We start from the raw sequence: 15059 nt of genomic DNA, 5'->3' as shown, positions 1-15059 counted from the left end.
ACTTGGCTGAGAAGTCCATGAGTGACACTATATAGTCCTTTTCATTTTAAAAACAGACATATTTTACATATATTTTCATACTTTGTCCATTTATTTCTATTATTTTTGCTTCTTGACTTCAGCAGTTCTTTAATTGTTGTTTTTTTCCCCTTTGATTTTACGATGCTTATTGTTACGCACCAAAATAACAAAGAAAATCCTACATATGTGAAGAGCTACTTCTGATAAAATTTCAGATTAACATGTTGATGTACCAGCAGGATTTTATTGTGACAGTCCAGTATACAGCTAGCCAAAGTGTGATGTGGAAACCTGAAGCCTCTGGGTCACATACACTGAGGATGGACTTTTCACTGAAGTTAAGTAGAAGCCATCTTGTATCCAGCAGCTAAACTTCTGCAATGAAAAATCGTTGCATGTTTATAGAACTGGGATTGTTACATTCGGGAGAAGAATGTTTAACTGGTTCATATGTGATGTTTTTGGTGGAAAAAAACATAACAAACAAAAATTGCTATTAAGTATTTTTATGTCAGGGGAAGACCTGCAAACTCACCTCCACAAAATGCAGTGAAACGGTTCGTGAAAGTAATGATGAGAGAGGCTAACTGAAAATGAGGGTGTGAGGTCACTCAACAAAAGGAGGGAGATGAGACTTTCCATCATTCAAGTAGCCTTGACATGAAGCAACAACAGATTTAACAGCAGGTTTATTATTATCATTTTTATAATAATAATAATAATAATAATAATAATAACAACACACTTTGGGATGATTTGATTGGCTCAGTCGTGTAGGTAGACGGGAACCAATTTACACGGAAACAGCCCCTGACGGACTGCTTAACTGACCAATAAAGGCATCATACTCAGTTGTCGTCACAGTTTTGCTTACGTGGAGGTGGAAGTGTACTTCCCCCGGTCTTCCGGGTTGGAGTTCCTGCAGCAGCTGAAGTTGTTTTGGAGATACGATGGCTGATGATCAAGCGCTGCCTCTCCGGGTCTCGGAGATCAAGGACCCCGCGGTTCTCTTCGAGCGCTACAACACGGAGCAGATCCGCCGGATCGAACGCAAAGTCCGCGGGGAGATCGAGCAGAAGAAGGAGGAGCTGAGGCAGATGGTGGGGGAGCGCTACCGAGACCTGATCGACGCCGCCGACACCATCGGAGAGATGAGACAGTGCTCTGAGAGCGTCGTCCAGTCCATCCAGGACATGCACCAGTACTGCCACCGGCTGAAACAAGCCAAAACCTGTGTGGGCAGCAGCAGGCAGGAGGTGAACGACTGACCTGATGACATTTGTTGTAGTGTTAAACCTGCGCCAAAGCTAGATGAGCTCCGTCATCTTAGGGAGTCGAAACTTCATTTAAAAATGTGTCAATTCATTATTATACATTATATGCACATACCCCCATTTATAACTGTACATGACCCCTAATGCGACTTAAAGCAAAACAATCCTGAACAATTCGGCTCGCTGCACAGAACATCCCTGTTAACAACAGCCTGTCTGTCAGTGATGTTAGCCTTTATCTCCACGGCTCATTGGAACCAAAACACAGCAGCGAGATCCGAGAGTTACGAGAAATGTCAAAGTTTATTCAAATAAAGTGCCGCTGGTGGATCACATGTATGCCGAATTTACTTGAAGACCTTATTTATTTATATAATGCCTCAACACTTGTTCTGAGAGGTGTGTGTTATTGCTGACACGCAGGGGAAAATTAAATTCTAATATATTTAAATGAAAATTGGGGACATATGTCTATAAAGAAGATAATGGAATGCACTATTTTTAAAACACAATCGACTCTATAGATGATTCTTTACTATTTCATATATGACCTGAAACATCTAATACATCATCTATATCATGTATAACTTTACATCACTACATTGTCATACATAATTAAATCACAGCTTCTCTCCCCTAAAATAAATTCAGGCAACTTATTGTCTTTTTAGCTTGCTGCATATGTAAATCTACAATGTGTCTGTGTCATTATGTTGTATGTAGAGCCAGAGGCAGTGGCAGGAGAAGTTCTACACCACGGCCTCCCAGATCAAGCTCCTCTTGGAGATCCCAGAGCGCGTCTGGAGCGCCATGGAGGCGTCCCACTACCTCCAGGCCACTCAGCTCTACCTGCTGTGCTGCCACCTGCACAATCTGCTGCAGCTGGAGGCTGCTACAGGGGGCCACTACAGCCCCGTACTGGCCCGCTTCCCTATCCTTGTCCGGCAGGTAGCCACAACTGGACACTTCAGGTAGCAGATGTTTCTTGCGTCTTTGTCATGCTCCAGGCTTCAAAACTGGAAAAATTATTGATGGATCAACATGCAGGAGACCTAGCTAGATGCAGTTAGTGAAAGCTAAATCATTGGTCGCCAACTAGTCTGTTCTCTTGCAGGTCCACTATTCTCCTGGACAGCAGGTCTCTCCTGCGGGGCCGAGCAGTGTCGGACCAGGCCATTGCTGAGGCCCTGGTGTCCACCATGCTGCTGGAGGACAGCTCGCCACGGCAGGCCCTTGCTGACTTCTTGCTGGCCCGGAAAGCCTCTATCCATCAGCTCCTTAATCAACCACAGCATGGTATTTGACTAGCTGTAACCTTTGCCAACATGTATGCGTTTTAATATTTAATTGCACCGTAAACTATTTTTCACATTTAAAGTGTTGCTTGTGAAGCAGAGCAGGACTTGTTTGCAGTTTCATTACTTTGAGATGTTCAGTAAAGCAGAAATGTCTTCCAGTTGATAAACATATGTATTTGGTCCAGGTGCGGGGATCAAGGCTCAGGTGTGCAGCCTGGTGGAGCTGCTGGTCACCACTCTGTTCCAGGCCTATGCTGTCTTCTACCTGCCCCCAGAGGGAAGCCCCAGGCCGGGAGATGGGGCCCTGGGCTGTGGCCTGCTCTTCTCTATCCTGGAGAATGTCACCTCCACCTCTCCTGCAGGTAAACAGCTGGGATGCTCTGGAGGCCAGAATACCTTTAGTCATTTCCTTACTGAGAGCTATTTATAACTGACCTTAGAAAAGAATGGCCTCCTATTTTCCAGTGTAATAAACCCAGTGCTGTTTTAGCTCGATTTCCACTCCCCTTCTGAACAGGCTGTTGGCACTACCACACACTGCATGTCTTACAGGTGGAACACACATCCTGTGTGCAGTGTGTGTCGGAATGTCTTGCTTTCAGTTTCCATGTTCAGTGTCCATGTTAATAGGTTAGAGAAGACACACTGTCAGCGTGAGTAGCGTGGCTCATGCACCTTTCATGTGAAGCTGCAGCGTCGCTTCATCTAGAGATTCGGGGTCTCACCTATGTTTCTGTGACATGTGTGCGGTTCTCCACAAAAATAGACCTGAAAACGACCTGTAGACAGTCACATCGACATCATAGCAGTTTTAATTTCTGTAACTGTATCACTCTTTCAACAAAGGTAAAGGAAGATCACCTCATCGTTTTTATAGATAATCATCAAAGGCAAACTCCATGTAGAAACATAGGGCAGGCAGTAGCCACGCTGCAGCAGCAACGGCATGTCATATTGTTATTTTGAGAATAAATTAGGCTACTCAGAAAAGTAATCATTTGGAATGTCATTTGTAAGTATCAGTGTTCCAGGGTGTTTGCCAGACATTCTGAGCTAGGTATAAGAGATGTAAAGAGAAAGTATAGTATTAATATGGACTTATTTGTGGGCTGCATCTGATGTTTTTTTTTTAAACTATTATCTCTTTATATTTTGGTGAACCTGTGCCAATAAAACATGCTACATTAGTTCCTGTTTGCACTGTTAATACTGAAGAAAAGGTACAATTTCAAAGCAGATTTATGGATATTTATTGTATCAGTAGATGGACTAAGCCTTCAGACTAACTTTTTACACTGTTTGCTCTGGTCCACCTAACTTTTTCATTTAGGTGCACCAGCACATAATTTAGGTGAACCCGATAAATTTGAATTTAATTTCTGAACACATTATGTAAATGAGTGTACCCTGGAATTCAGGTGCAGATAAATGTTTTTCTTTCCCCCTATGGGCAACCATGCAAAACATTATTAGAGGAAACACTATGGATTAGGCATTTTAGGACTGGGGATAGATGGAACGGTTACCTCCACTGATGATGACGAGTCTAGGATGGGCTTTTCAGGTAAAGGGACAGTTGGAACGGGCACCACAGAATTTTTTATGACAAAAATATAAAGGATATCCATTATAAAAGCCAAGTGAACTATGTTTAACGGTTGTGATTTCTCACAAGTTGTCTTGTCACACTCTGGAGCCCTGTAAGCCATGCTCATTAAGTTATTTTTATGACATCTGTATTTGTCTGAACTGTGACTCTTAGAATAAGGGGTATGTTTTTGATGCGTTGGTTGGATAAGGGGTTGATCAGTGGGGAATACTGTATGTCTGAAAATGCATCAAGTGGAAAGTAGAAAAAATCCCAAGTCAGACTGAAGATCCGTTCCTAGACAGTTATTTGAATTCTGAAGCTGAATGTGAATCTTTAGATAAAGAAAAGGTGAGAGCATCAATCCCATCTCTGTCCTCAGCTAAAGGCAGGAGGGTACTGCAGGAAGAGACGAGTACAGGCAGCTGGTTCAAGTTCCTGCCTCCCTCCATCACTGAGTTCCAGCCCACCCTCCGCACCCTGGCTCAGCCAATCCAGAGAGAGCAACTTCGGGACACCTTGAAGCAGTGGATTGATACGTAAGCAGCAACCAATCCAGACACTGCTCATGTTTTTTATGTTTGCTCTGTTTCCTTTTGTCCTCACTACTTCACAAGTTTGACCTAAATGTCTCATTATTAGAATTTACAGCCACACATACATTATAATCAATCATATCAGTCATCAAAACACATTCATTTTCTGTTGATAGCTTTGTTGATAGTGGCTTTGGAATCTCTCCTCTGTTCTCAGCTGTAAGGAGGACATTTGCCGTGGTGTTGGCAGCCTCCTGGTCTATGTGAAGAGCCTGAAAGGGTTGGCAGCCATTAGAGACGCTGTGTGGGACCTCCTGTCCACTGACTCCATCAGTCAGCACTGGAGCACTGTGTGCCAGCGGCTACTGGAGCGCCCCCTGGCTGTCTGGGATGACTTCCTACAGCAACTCTTCCTTCAGCGCCTCCAGGTTTCTGCTCTCTTCACTAAACAATTATTACCACAGTTGTTAGCATCTGAACTTGTCTATCTTTTGACTTGGTATGAAATGTTATGCCATGTTCAGTCTGTCAGACCTGCCTGCTGATGTGCTACACATTCTATATATTGCAAAATATTCTTAAAGTTCCTCTCTCCCATTCTGCAAGGCCATCACCAAAGAAGAAACTGAAGCCATCTCGACGAGCTCCGTCCAGCTCCTCACCTCAGCTGTAAGGGATCTTGAGGGCCAGACCATCGATACTTCTTCAGGTACCCACCTTGGCTCCAGTCGCGGAGCCCAGTACGAGGTAGATGTGGCCTCCTTCCTGTGGTCGGAGTCTCCGGGGGACCTGCTGAGTGATGCGGGGTGGGTCAGTGTGTCCCAGAGGGGGCAGCAGCACCACAGGAGTAGCCTTGCCATGAAGACCCAGGCCCTGACTCCCTGTGTTCAAAACTTCTGCTCCTCCATGGATGCTAAGCTAAAGGCTAGGTTGGATGACCTCCAGCACTACCTTCCCTCCCAGGACACAGGTAAAGGTAGGGCTGCTTGATTGAGAAATTATGAAATAACAATTGCTTAACATGATTACTCACTGACTTTAGAAACACCATACATTTATTCAACTTTTATTGAATTAAGAGATGTGCATCAGAATCCCTGCAGTGACCATTTAGCTCAAAGCACCGCAGAAGACTCTTGTGCAGTAATCAGTAGTGAATGTAATGGACCTGGGGCCTAATTTATAAATGTTGTGTATGTGCGAAGAAGTTGTACGCCACTCTAAGCAAAGTTTGGGATTTATAAAAAACAAACCTGATGGGAGAAGTGTGGCCCTCCAAATGAGAAACTGCGACTCCGATGGCAGAAGGATAAAGCGGCAGAAATGTTTTCAAATTGATACTTTTATGGAAAATAAATTAAAAAATTACCTCTAACCCATTATATATTGGGAGTGAATATTGTGTAATGAATATTAGTGTTGTTTCACTGACTATTTATAAGACAACTATGGGCGTCACATGAAGCTTGCAAAAGGTGTGCCACATTTCGAGTTAATTGTGATTTATAAAGGGAAACTGTTGTAGGATGTGCTTGGGCCCCGTGTTATAAATCTGAACATTTTTGAATGTAAGCACTTTCTGTGTTTCGTCCATATGCCACCTTTCCATGTGAATCATATGCTTAGTTTTATGAATGAGGTCCCTGGTGTTACTATCACATCCTAAATAGTGATACATGTTTCTCACTGTGTTCTGCAGGGTCTGACTCCATCTCAGTCACAGTCACCTCCTCTGGTCCCACCGAGAGCTCATCAGCATCCTCCTTTAACCGCTTCACAGACTCGCCGGCAGTGGAGGAGGCTTTACGTGAAGGCTGCCTGGCCTGTGTCCGCCACATCCTGTCCTCCATCCGTTCTGAACTGGCCGCAGCCTCACCAGAACCCAGCCCTGCCTGCCTCAGTGCAGTCCTTTTCATGGCTAGGCTGTGCCAGTCAATGGGTGAACTCTGCCCCAACCTAAAGCATTGCATCCTGGGAAAACAGAGTGGGTTGGAGGCCACAGTGAAGGGAACCCCCAGACAGAGCAAGAAGTTGGGAAAAGCCAAGGCCGCCACAGAGGTCAGCCCCGCCCAGGCCAAGTGGGCGGGTCTTAGAGAGGAGCTTCTCAACTGCAGCATGGAGGCCTACCGCATCTGGAGCTCCGCCCTCTCCAAAGTTAGACGCTGTCAGATATGTAGATGTGTTTATGTGAAACTGTTTGTTGCATGTTGCATTTATTGTTTTTCTATTTTCTTCCAGCCCCTATTATTATTTCTGACAGTGATTTACATTCACTGCAATTCAGTCTCAAACAGCATGAAACAACTCTGTGGATCGTATTTTAGTTGGTGAACAAAAGGCTGCCAGCTGTGATCTTGTCCTTACTGTCGAGTCGGCTGTTACTATTACCCCTGTTGCACTGGACAAAAAAACCAAAACACTAACAGCTGCTTTCTACTATTCCCAGTTTTCCCCGCATTTGTAATGATGAAAGTGACACACAAGTTGAAAAACAGAAACAAAGGCAAAACTTGTCTCCTGGCAATGTGGAAGGTGTCTCTTTTAAGTGGGTTTACCTGCTTAAAAAAAACAAAACCTAAAGTGTTATCAGCAACCACATCTAGTTGTATCAATGTACAATCACCATAACCATACTGTTGATCGTTGTCTTAATGAGGTAAAAGTGCTTAAAGTAAACATTTGCGGGACACAGGAAATTTTAAGCCTAACAAGAAAAGGTTAAGGAAATGATCGGAACATAGCATAGTTAGCTATGCAGCTGTTAAAGGGGCACTGTGGAGTTTTGCAGAATAAATTCAAATTTAGAATTTTAATATAAGTGAATAAACAAGCCGTTCTCAGAGGAAAATAAGGTCCCAGAACACTGTTTGAAGCTAGAAAGGTGGCAGGGTCCGCCACATATAAACAAAGTGAAACAGTATAAATTGTGTTGTCCTTTAAGGTCAATTTGTTTATTCACTTTATTCAGTCATGAAAACAAAGATAGCTTGATTATTTAGTTTAGTTAGGCAGAAAAAAAAATGGTCAATGAAGATCTTTCTCTTCTCATTAACATTTCTGCCCCAAAACTATGAAGTGCACCTTTAACCATTACAACTGGTTTCGTAAAAACAGCGTTTTTAATGTTAGTTATGGTATGTTATGATCTGATACAGCTCCAGGCATTGTTCCTTCTACTATCAAAATAGTAAGGACTTGACAGGATGTACAGCTCTGGGTTTTCCAAAGAGTATAATCAGCCCCTCTTCTGTCTTGCAGTTTGGATGACCTGTTGTGATGTCCTTGGATGGAAAGAGTTAGGCATGTCCTGTAAAGCTGATTGGTTAATTCACATGGCCTGTGGTGTTCTCGCTTCATTTGAAAAAGTTGAGATTCTTCCATTTCGCTGTATCCACGCACATCCACCCGAAAAAAAAACAGGCCCTCCTGGTTTCGAGTGTGCTCGTCCACGTCTTTGAAGGAAAATAGAGAAATTGTTTAAATACAAAAAAATTCCCCTTAATTTGCAATTAACAAAATAGCAGTGTAAGTTGTGTGTTATGTTCTGCTGCCCCTCAGTGGCCAAAAAAGAAAAAACAGTGAATGCAGCTTTAAATCTTGCTGGATTGACCTGCCTAGTAACACTGTGTGCTGTTGTGACAGGTGCTGCTGGATAAGTTTGGCACAGTGCTGCATGCTGAGTCCGCTGGTGACATCTTAACGACAGCAACCAACTGGGAGGATCTGGAGATCCAAGAAGAAGCAGAGTCTGGGAGCAGCGTCACATCTAAGATCCGTCTTCCAGTCCAGGTCAGCTGCTGAACACAACCTCCAACACAGACAGGAAGCACCATGATTTCTCATTCCACCAATAATCTAAATAAATGTGAAACGTCTGTCTTCTGCAGCCATCTTGGTTTGTGCAGTCGCTTTTGTTCCAGCTGTGTGTGGAGGTGAATAGGGTGGGGGGCCACGCTCTGCCCCGGCCCACCCTGCAGGAGCTGCTGCAGGCCTGTCTGGCTCAGGCCCTGCAACACTACCACAGCCTCACACAGCAGGCCAGCAACAGGGTAACACACACACAAAGTTTGTGTCATCATGACTTTGCAGCCTTTGTTGTTAATTTTTGTCCTCAGAGTCTGTAATCTCTGAAAGTCTTGGGGTGAGGCATTAAAAAGAGGACAGGAGAGGAAGGTGGACTATCTGTTCATTTAGGAGTATCAAAGTGTGAACTTACTGAATTTCACTGCTTTGTTTTTACTCTCTTCCACCATCCTTCAGGAAGGTGTATTCCCCATGACTCAGAACAGAGCCCTGCAGCTGCTGTTTGATCTTCGTTACCTCAACACCACACTGGGCAGCAGACTGGAGGAGGGCAAGAGCTCCCGGTCACACCAGGACCCCAGGTAACATCCTCATTTACAAATTCATCACATGCAGCCTTTTCTGTGTGTTTGCAAGGGTAAATGACCAACCGGGCAAAGCAGGAAACTGCTCATGGTGCCATGAAAGCTCCAGGCCAAGTGCAACACACACTGTGTTCTACAGATCTTTAGAGGTCCAAAGTATTGGATCTGATCCAAAAAGGCACCATTGGAAACCCAACCAAACCCATATAAATGATTTTTTCTTAATTAACACCCAGTCCATAATTAGACCTAATGTAAAGCCACAGACTCTAATTCTAAAAATGACTTGTTTTGTCCACTTACTTTCGTTACCGATTCATCTACAGATTATTTGCATGATTAATCGATTAATAGTTCAGTCCATAGAGTCTCAAAAAATTGTGAAAAAATTGCCCATCACAGTTTGCAGAGCATAAAGTGACGTCTTTTGTCCAAAATCCCCCAAATCTTCATTTACTGTCATAATTGAAAATGAAAAGCAACAAATCCTCACATGTAAGAAGCTGGAACCAGAACATTTTTACTTGAAAAATGACTGAAAATATTAATCGATTATCATTGTAGCTCTGTTTTACATAGGCTACTAATATCCCAAAATGCTTCTCCTGTGCAGGAATTAGTAGCTGCGAGACCATTGGCAGTAGAACTAAACTCGACCCAATCCAATTACACTAAGCATAATTTGGACCTGGTCTAACTCAGGCCATGGGTCATGGGTCAGGTCTTAAGTCCTCTTTGCCTTGTCTGCTTGTTGAGTGAGCTGCATAATTTGCTTTGACAGATTTTCACTCTGCTGTTGTTCTCAGTGCCTTGACATACCAGGCCGACTGTCAGCCAATGGTGAACAAATGTCAGTGAGCATCCGCGCCCAAAGTTTTTGCAGTGTGCCGCAACATTGGCACTAGTCAGACCTTGTCAACGGCTTTTTGGCCAACTGAGCTTCTTGAACTGACCGGTAAACCCATCAGTGAGACGCAGAAAAAGAGAGAAATCTCATTGAGCCTGTTGCTGTTGTATCCGTGATTTCATCTATTTAGTGCAGTTTCTTCTTATTTGAAAAGGAGTTTGAAAATGAAACTAATGTTTTTTAAAGACGCAATCCTCCGAGTCCCCCAGTTTACTTTTTTGAATGATGAATACAGACTACTGCTACCTGGTAGTATGTAGAGTTATTTCCTCTCACACAGGTGCAGAACATATGAGGTCGTTAGTAAGTAATCAAAGTGTCAATGTAATCTTTGCAGTGTGTTCAAGTGCAGCTTTTTGGCCGAGTCACAGGTGACGTGAGATGATGCCACAGTCAGCCTTTGTCACCCTCAGTTCTTGGATGTCGGTTCGGTGTGTCTGGGCCCTAAAACATTTCAGCGCTCAGCTGATCTGCAAGCAGTAAATCTAGCAGGGAGAGTAACTGAAAGAAAAGACTGCAGCTGAAAATTTGATTCATTGCATTTCAAGGTCAGACTTCAGTGTTTAGCTTTGCCAGTTGCCTGGTGGTATTGACAAGGTTTGAAGAAGGCCTCTTTGTTTCAGGACATGCAGTGTGAGTCCTCAGACCGTCAATACACAGGTGCACACAGAAAAACATACATCCAGTGCTGCAGGTATTTTTCTCTGGAAAATGGAGCAGATTTTGGCTGGAATTCCAGGAAAATATCTGATTTGAGCTCACACCTCACACACCTGATTTCCTAAAGTTGTTTTGAATGATAGGAGTAAGCAGAAATGGGCAGTTTTAAAATGATATTGTGACAATATAGATTTGTAGCTGAAATGTAATCGAATTCTGCAACTTTTCATTCCTATTTTTTTCCTGGCTCTGTGTTTATATTTCAACATTGTGCTGTGTGTCTTTCAGATTTCACGAGGTCTGTGATTGGCTGGAGAGCTTCATTGACCCGTTTGACCTGGACGTATTCACTCCTCCACTGAACTCCAACCTCAACCGTCTTTCCCAGAGGACCTCGGTACTTTAAGCCTCTTGCCTTTATCAAAACAGACACATGAACATTGAACCACCATTCACATTTGTCCTGAGATGAGGCGATGATGCCTCTATTCTCCAGATGAAACAGCAAACACAATACAGTATATAGGGCTGACAGTTGTTCAAAGGTTGATGTGAGCTTGTGTTTCAGGTGCTGCTCGGGCTGCTGACGGGCTCAGAGAAGCAGTTTGTGTCGCGGAGCAGCACAATGAACTCCCAGGAGCCTTACAACATCCTGCCTCTGGCCAGCAGCCAGATCAGGTCAGACGTTTACACCAGCTTATAGTGACACAAGGGTACTCTGTTAAATATTAAGAACATCGGCATAATTAGCATAAACAAACCATGCCATCTGCAGGACCCTACTACCAGAGAGGACATGGGAGGAGACCTGCTGTAGTCATTAGGGCTGGGTATTGTTTGAATTTTTTATCTACTGGTTCTCTAGGGGTTTCTAGTAACCCAGGACCTGACCTCTTTGTGAACTGTTCCAGCATTTTATCCAGTACCTGAGTCCTTTCAGATGCCTCACTGGATCCGTTTAGGTTTGGCCTTCATCATTTGCAAGGAACCAGGGTTCAACGTTAATGTTATTGTTCAGGGGTCAGAAATGTACCTGCCCAAAATCTACTTTTACTTTCCCCTATACAGATTGTTTGTTTGTTTTAAGCAGTTCTCAAATAACAACTAAGACTTAAGTTAATTGTCATATTTAATCTGAGTCACAACAAGTAAACATTGTGTCGCAGATGGAAAGCACCAAACATTCCTGCACATTAAAAATGGTATGACAGTCCCTTTCCTTCTCCACAGAGATGAACTCAACACGTCTAAAATAATAATGCTGTCCAGCTCACTTAGAAATGATTTTTTTTCAGATTCTAAATTGGTTCCACCAATGTTGTGTGTCCACCTTGGAGCTGTGCTGATTGTAGAGATCTACTGTGCTGCCGGGTTGAATATGTGTGTGAAGCATCCACTTTTAGAGTTTGAAGGTTTTTTTGCACCAGCATCATTATTTGAAGCATTGTAGTCCGCCACAAACCCTGTGGTTCGGCTGATGTTGATCTTCAGGTGATTGATGTTGCACTGTTATGTATTATTCACTGCAATCATACATGTCAATATAGTGATAACTTCCATTTCACCCGGAAAAAAAAAAAAAGAGTCTGGACATTTGACTGGTTGGTGGAGGCATACAACGACAAGGTGGAAATTCTAGTTTCTACAAAATCTACTACAGATGTGTCCAGAACATTGGCAGTACATGTGTACAGTAAATTTACATCATAACTAAATCAAACATCTGAAATTGAGAAGTAGTAGGCTATACTTTGATTTAAATCTAAAATTGTCTGTTCAAACAAATAAGTCCAGGAGCATTTGAATCTGAGCAAGGAACAGTATTTCAACCACATTCTCACCACGACCCTTGTGTCCTCTGCAGGTTCGGGCTGCTGCCTCTCAGCATGTCGAATGTGCGTAAATCTAAGTCGGCCTCCAGGGGCTCTGATGCTGCTCACCAGCTGGTGAGTATCTGACGCTGATCTGTTTCACTTTTGTTCTTTCATATGTTGTCCACCACAGTGTGTCGTCATTTCTGTTTCATTGCTCTGTTCCATCCTGGGTTAATGTTTGTCTGTTACATCCTCTGCCTTCCCAGCGTTTTTGAGTGCAAGAAACCCAGGCAAGTTCATCAGTGTGGGTTTATCTTTGTGTGTGTGTGTGTGTGTGTGTGTGTGTGTGTGTGTGTGTGTGTGTGTGTGTGTGTGTGTGTGTGTGTGTGTGTGTGTGTGTGTGTGTGTGTGTGTGTGTTGGGTGTGTTGTCTGTAGTGCTTTGGTTTGCCTTTGGTGCACTTGCAGTGTGTACATTACGTTATTTATTGATAAAATGATTCTTGAGTCCGTTGAGCTGAAACCAAAGAACGCTGCTCTGCTCTCACTAACCTCCCACACTCTGCTTGGACTCATAATGCAGCTCAGGGTCAGGCTATTGACAGGAGAATTTCAATGAATTTCAGCACAGCTACTGTGATTCTGGGGTATACTTGCCTGTTAAAGTGAACCAATCCCATCTTGAGATTCACACATTATGACTGAAATTTGTGTTGGCAGAAATAAAAAAAAGCAGATGTCTCAGTGGAGCTCAAGTTGGGATTTCTCCAAAATCAGTCTGCTTCCCTATCAAAGAAACACTCTGGGAAATAGTCTTGTTTACTGTTTGCTTTGGAGCTAGTAGATGCTGACTTTTTTTTTGTTGTTTTACTTAGGGCTGTGCATGGCCAACAGGTTAGCCTGAACATGTCTCATCTCTGTACTTGGTGCACAGAGGTCAAATCTGTTCATGTTCTTTTATCTGACTCTTGATGAGACAGCACATTTCCAGGTGTTTCTAAATCATCAGACTGTCCAGTGGTGGGCCGAGAATGATCCAGGTTTCAAGGTTGCTAACACACACTACTATGTCTTGCTTGGGAAACGGTGTAAGTAGTCCCACATTTAGAACAGCTTTAGAGCTGTTATACTATTTACATGTACTCTGTAGCTGTAGAACGTTGAGGCTCAATCCCATTTCCAGTTTTTACCCCTACCCCTAGTATCCAAATGCCCCCTTGCCCGTTAGAACAGAGTTACAGGGGTAGAGGTTAAAACTGTCAACACTTCAAGATGCTCGTACATCACCAGTTGTCTTTGATGACATTCGTGGCACTACTGTCTGGGTGTTACTGTTTTCAAAATGCCCATCTCTACTTCTGCAGAACAAGTTCCCCCAGACACTATTTTGCAGGAGCACTCTTGCTGCAGCCTTGGTTTAACACCACCCATGACGACTGTGATTGGTTTAAAGAAATACAAACAAGCCAGAGCATTTTTTTCCCCCCTTACCTGAATGATGATTTGGTGCAGCGAGACCTTTGTCTGCCACTAACACAGCACTATGGAGATGGGTCTATGGATACAGAGAACACATACATTTGACATGACTGACAGAGAGAAAACTTGTTCAAGGGCTTGTGAAATTCACACCTGATGTGTGGTCTTCATGATCTTTTTAGTGACTTTAAAGGTACAAAACAATTACGTCAGGCAGCTTTAAAATAAAAATCACCAACAACACTGACCAAAAAAGTCTCCTCCATTAAAATTAATGCCAAGCTTGTAAAACTGAAGATGGTGGAGGATTATTCCTTTGTGCACAAAAGCTCAGCAGCGGTGTGCTCAGTGCAGCTGCTGGTGGCTGGAAAAGTACTGCAGAGTGACACTCTTGTCTCCTTATACTCATTACATCTTTTGGTGACCATGGTAGAGGCCTTTCTTATTCAGAACAAATCTTGTTATTTGTTACTTTGCACCTGTCTGATGATATTTTTAACATCCTTTCCCTGAATACATTTTAAAAGCCCTTGAGTAACTGAAATGTCCAGACTCCAACAGATGGCAATCCAGGTCTTGATACTTTGTAATAGTCCTGCATCAGAGTTTGCATCTCTTAAGAAGTAGGGGGGCCAGGACAATCCACCAAAACCTCAGTAAACACAATGTTTTCTGCTTCCTCCAGCAGGCACCTCCATCCTCCACAGTAGACAGTGGGGACAGCTTCCGGCCAGGCAGCCTGTTCAGACAGCTCGCTGATCAGGACGAAGACACAGCCGCTCCTTCCCTATTCAAACTCAGTTGGCTGTCTGGCATGGCCAAATAACTCTTTATTGCGCCAGACTTTTTATTTGCCTTTGCAGAAACTTTGTAAAAATGACATGTATAGTAAATATAATTTTTGTCTTTTGAGGAATGTGTCCGGTGTGATTTAATTCACTTTACTTGATTAACTGATGATCTGACTAATGAGCCAAAACATAAGTGCTTGCATGGAAATGTGTTATTCATGAGTGCCAGTTGGCGAGCACTGTATTGTTAATGTTTTCATCGTAAAGATTCATGATACACCAACGCTTAAAACACAGATCGTGGC

General features: G+C 43.2%; 1 protein-coding gene across 5 annotated transcripts; it reads left to right on the top strand.

Annotated features, from left to right (window-relative positions):
• Positions 1–910: 910 nt before the first annotated feature.
• cog1 (component of oligomeric golgi complex 1) lies at positions 911–14875 on the top strand. 5 transcript variants are annotated; one of them, XM_084372095.1, is made up of 16 exons: positions 911–1277; positions 2019–2266; positions 2410–2591; positions 2779–2955; positions 4564–4720; positions 4935–5145; positions 5324–5693; positions 6417–6871; positions 8360–8506; positions 8605–8766; positions 8978–9102; positions 10961–11069; positions 11241–11350; positions 12537–12618; positions 12753–12776; positions 14649–14769. In XM_084372095.1, exons 1-15 carry the CDS (start codon positions 972–974, stop codon positions 12759–12761), a joined length of 2850 nt encoding a protein of 949 aa, XP_084228221.1. In that variant the 5' UTR covers positions 911–971; the 3' UTR covers positions 12762–12776; positions 14649–14769. The 5 variants fall into 5 exon arrangements, with proteins under 5 accessions (XP_084228221.1, XP_084228220.1, XP_084228219.1 ...); XM_084372094.1 differs by lacking the exon at positions 12753–12776 and having other exon boundaries at positions 5324–5687; positions 14652–14875; XM_084372093.1 differs by lacking the exon at positions 12753–12776 and having other exon boundaries at positions 5324–5687; positions 14649–14875.
• Positions 14876–15059: the final 184 nt, after the last annotated feature.

This window comes from Pagrus pagrus (assembly GCF_965226575.1).
Source record: "Pagrus pagrus genome assembly, chromosome: 13".
Lineage (NCBI taxonomy): Eukaryota > Metazoa > Chordata > Actinopteri > Spariformes > Sparidae > Pagrus > Pagrus pagrus.
This window is presented reverse-complemented; position numbering and strand designations above follow the sequence as displayed.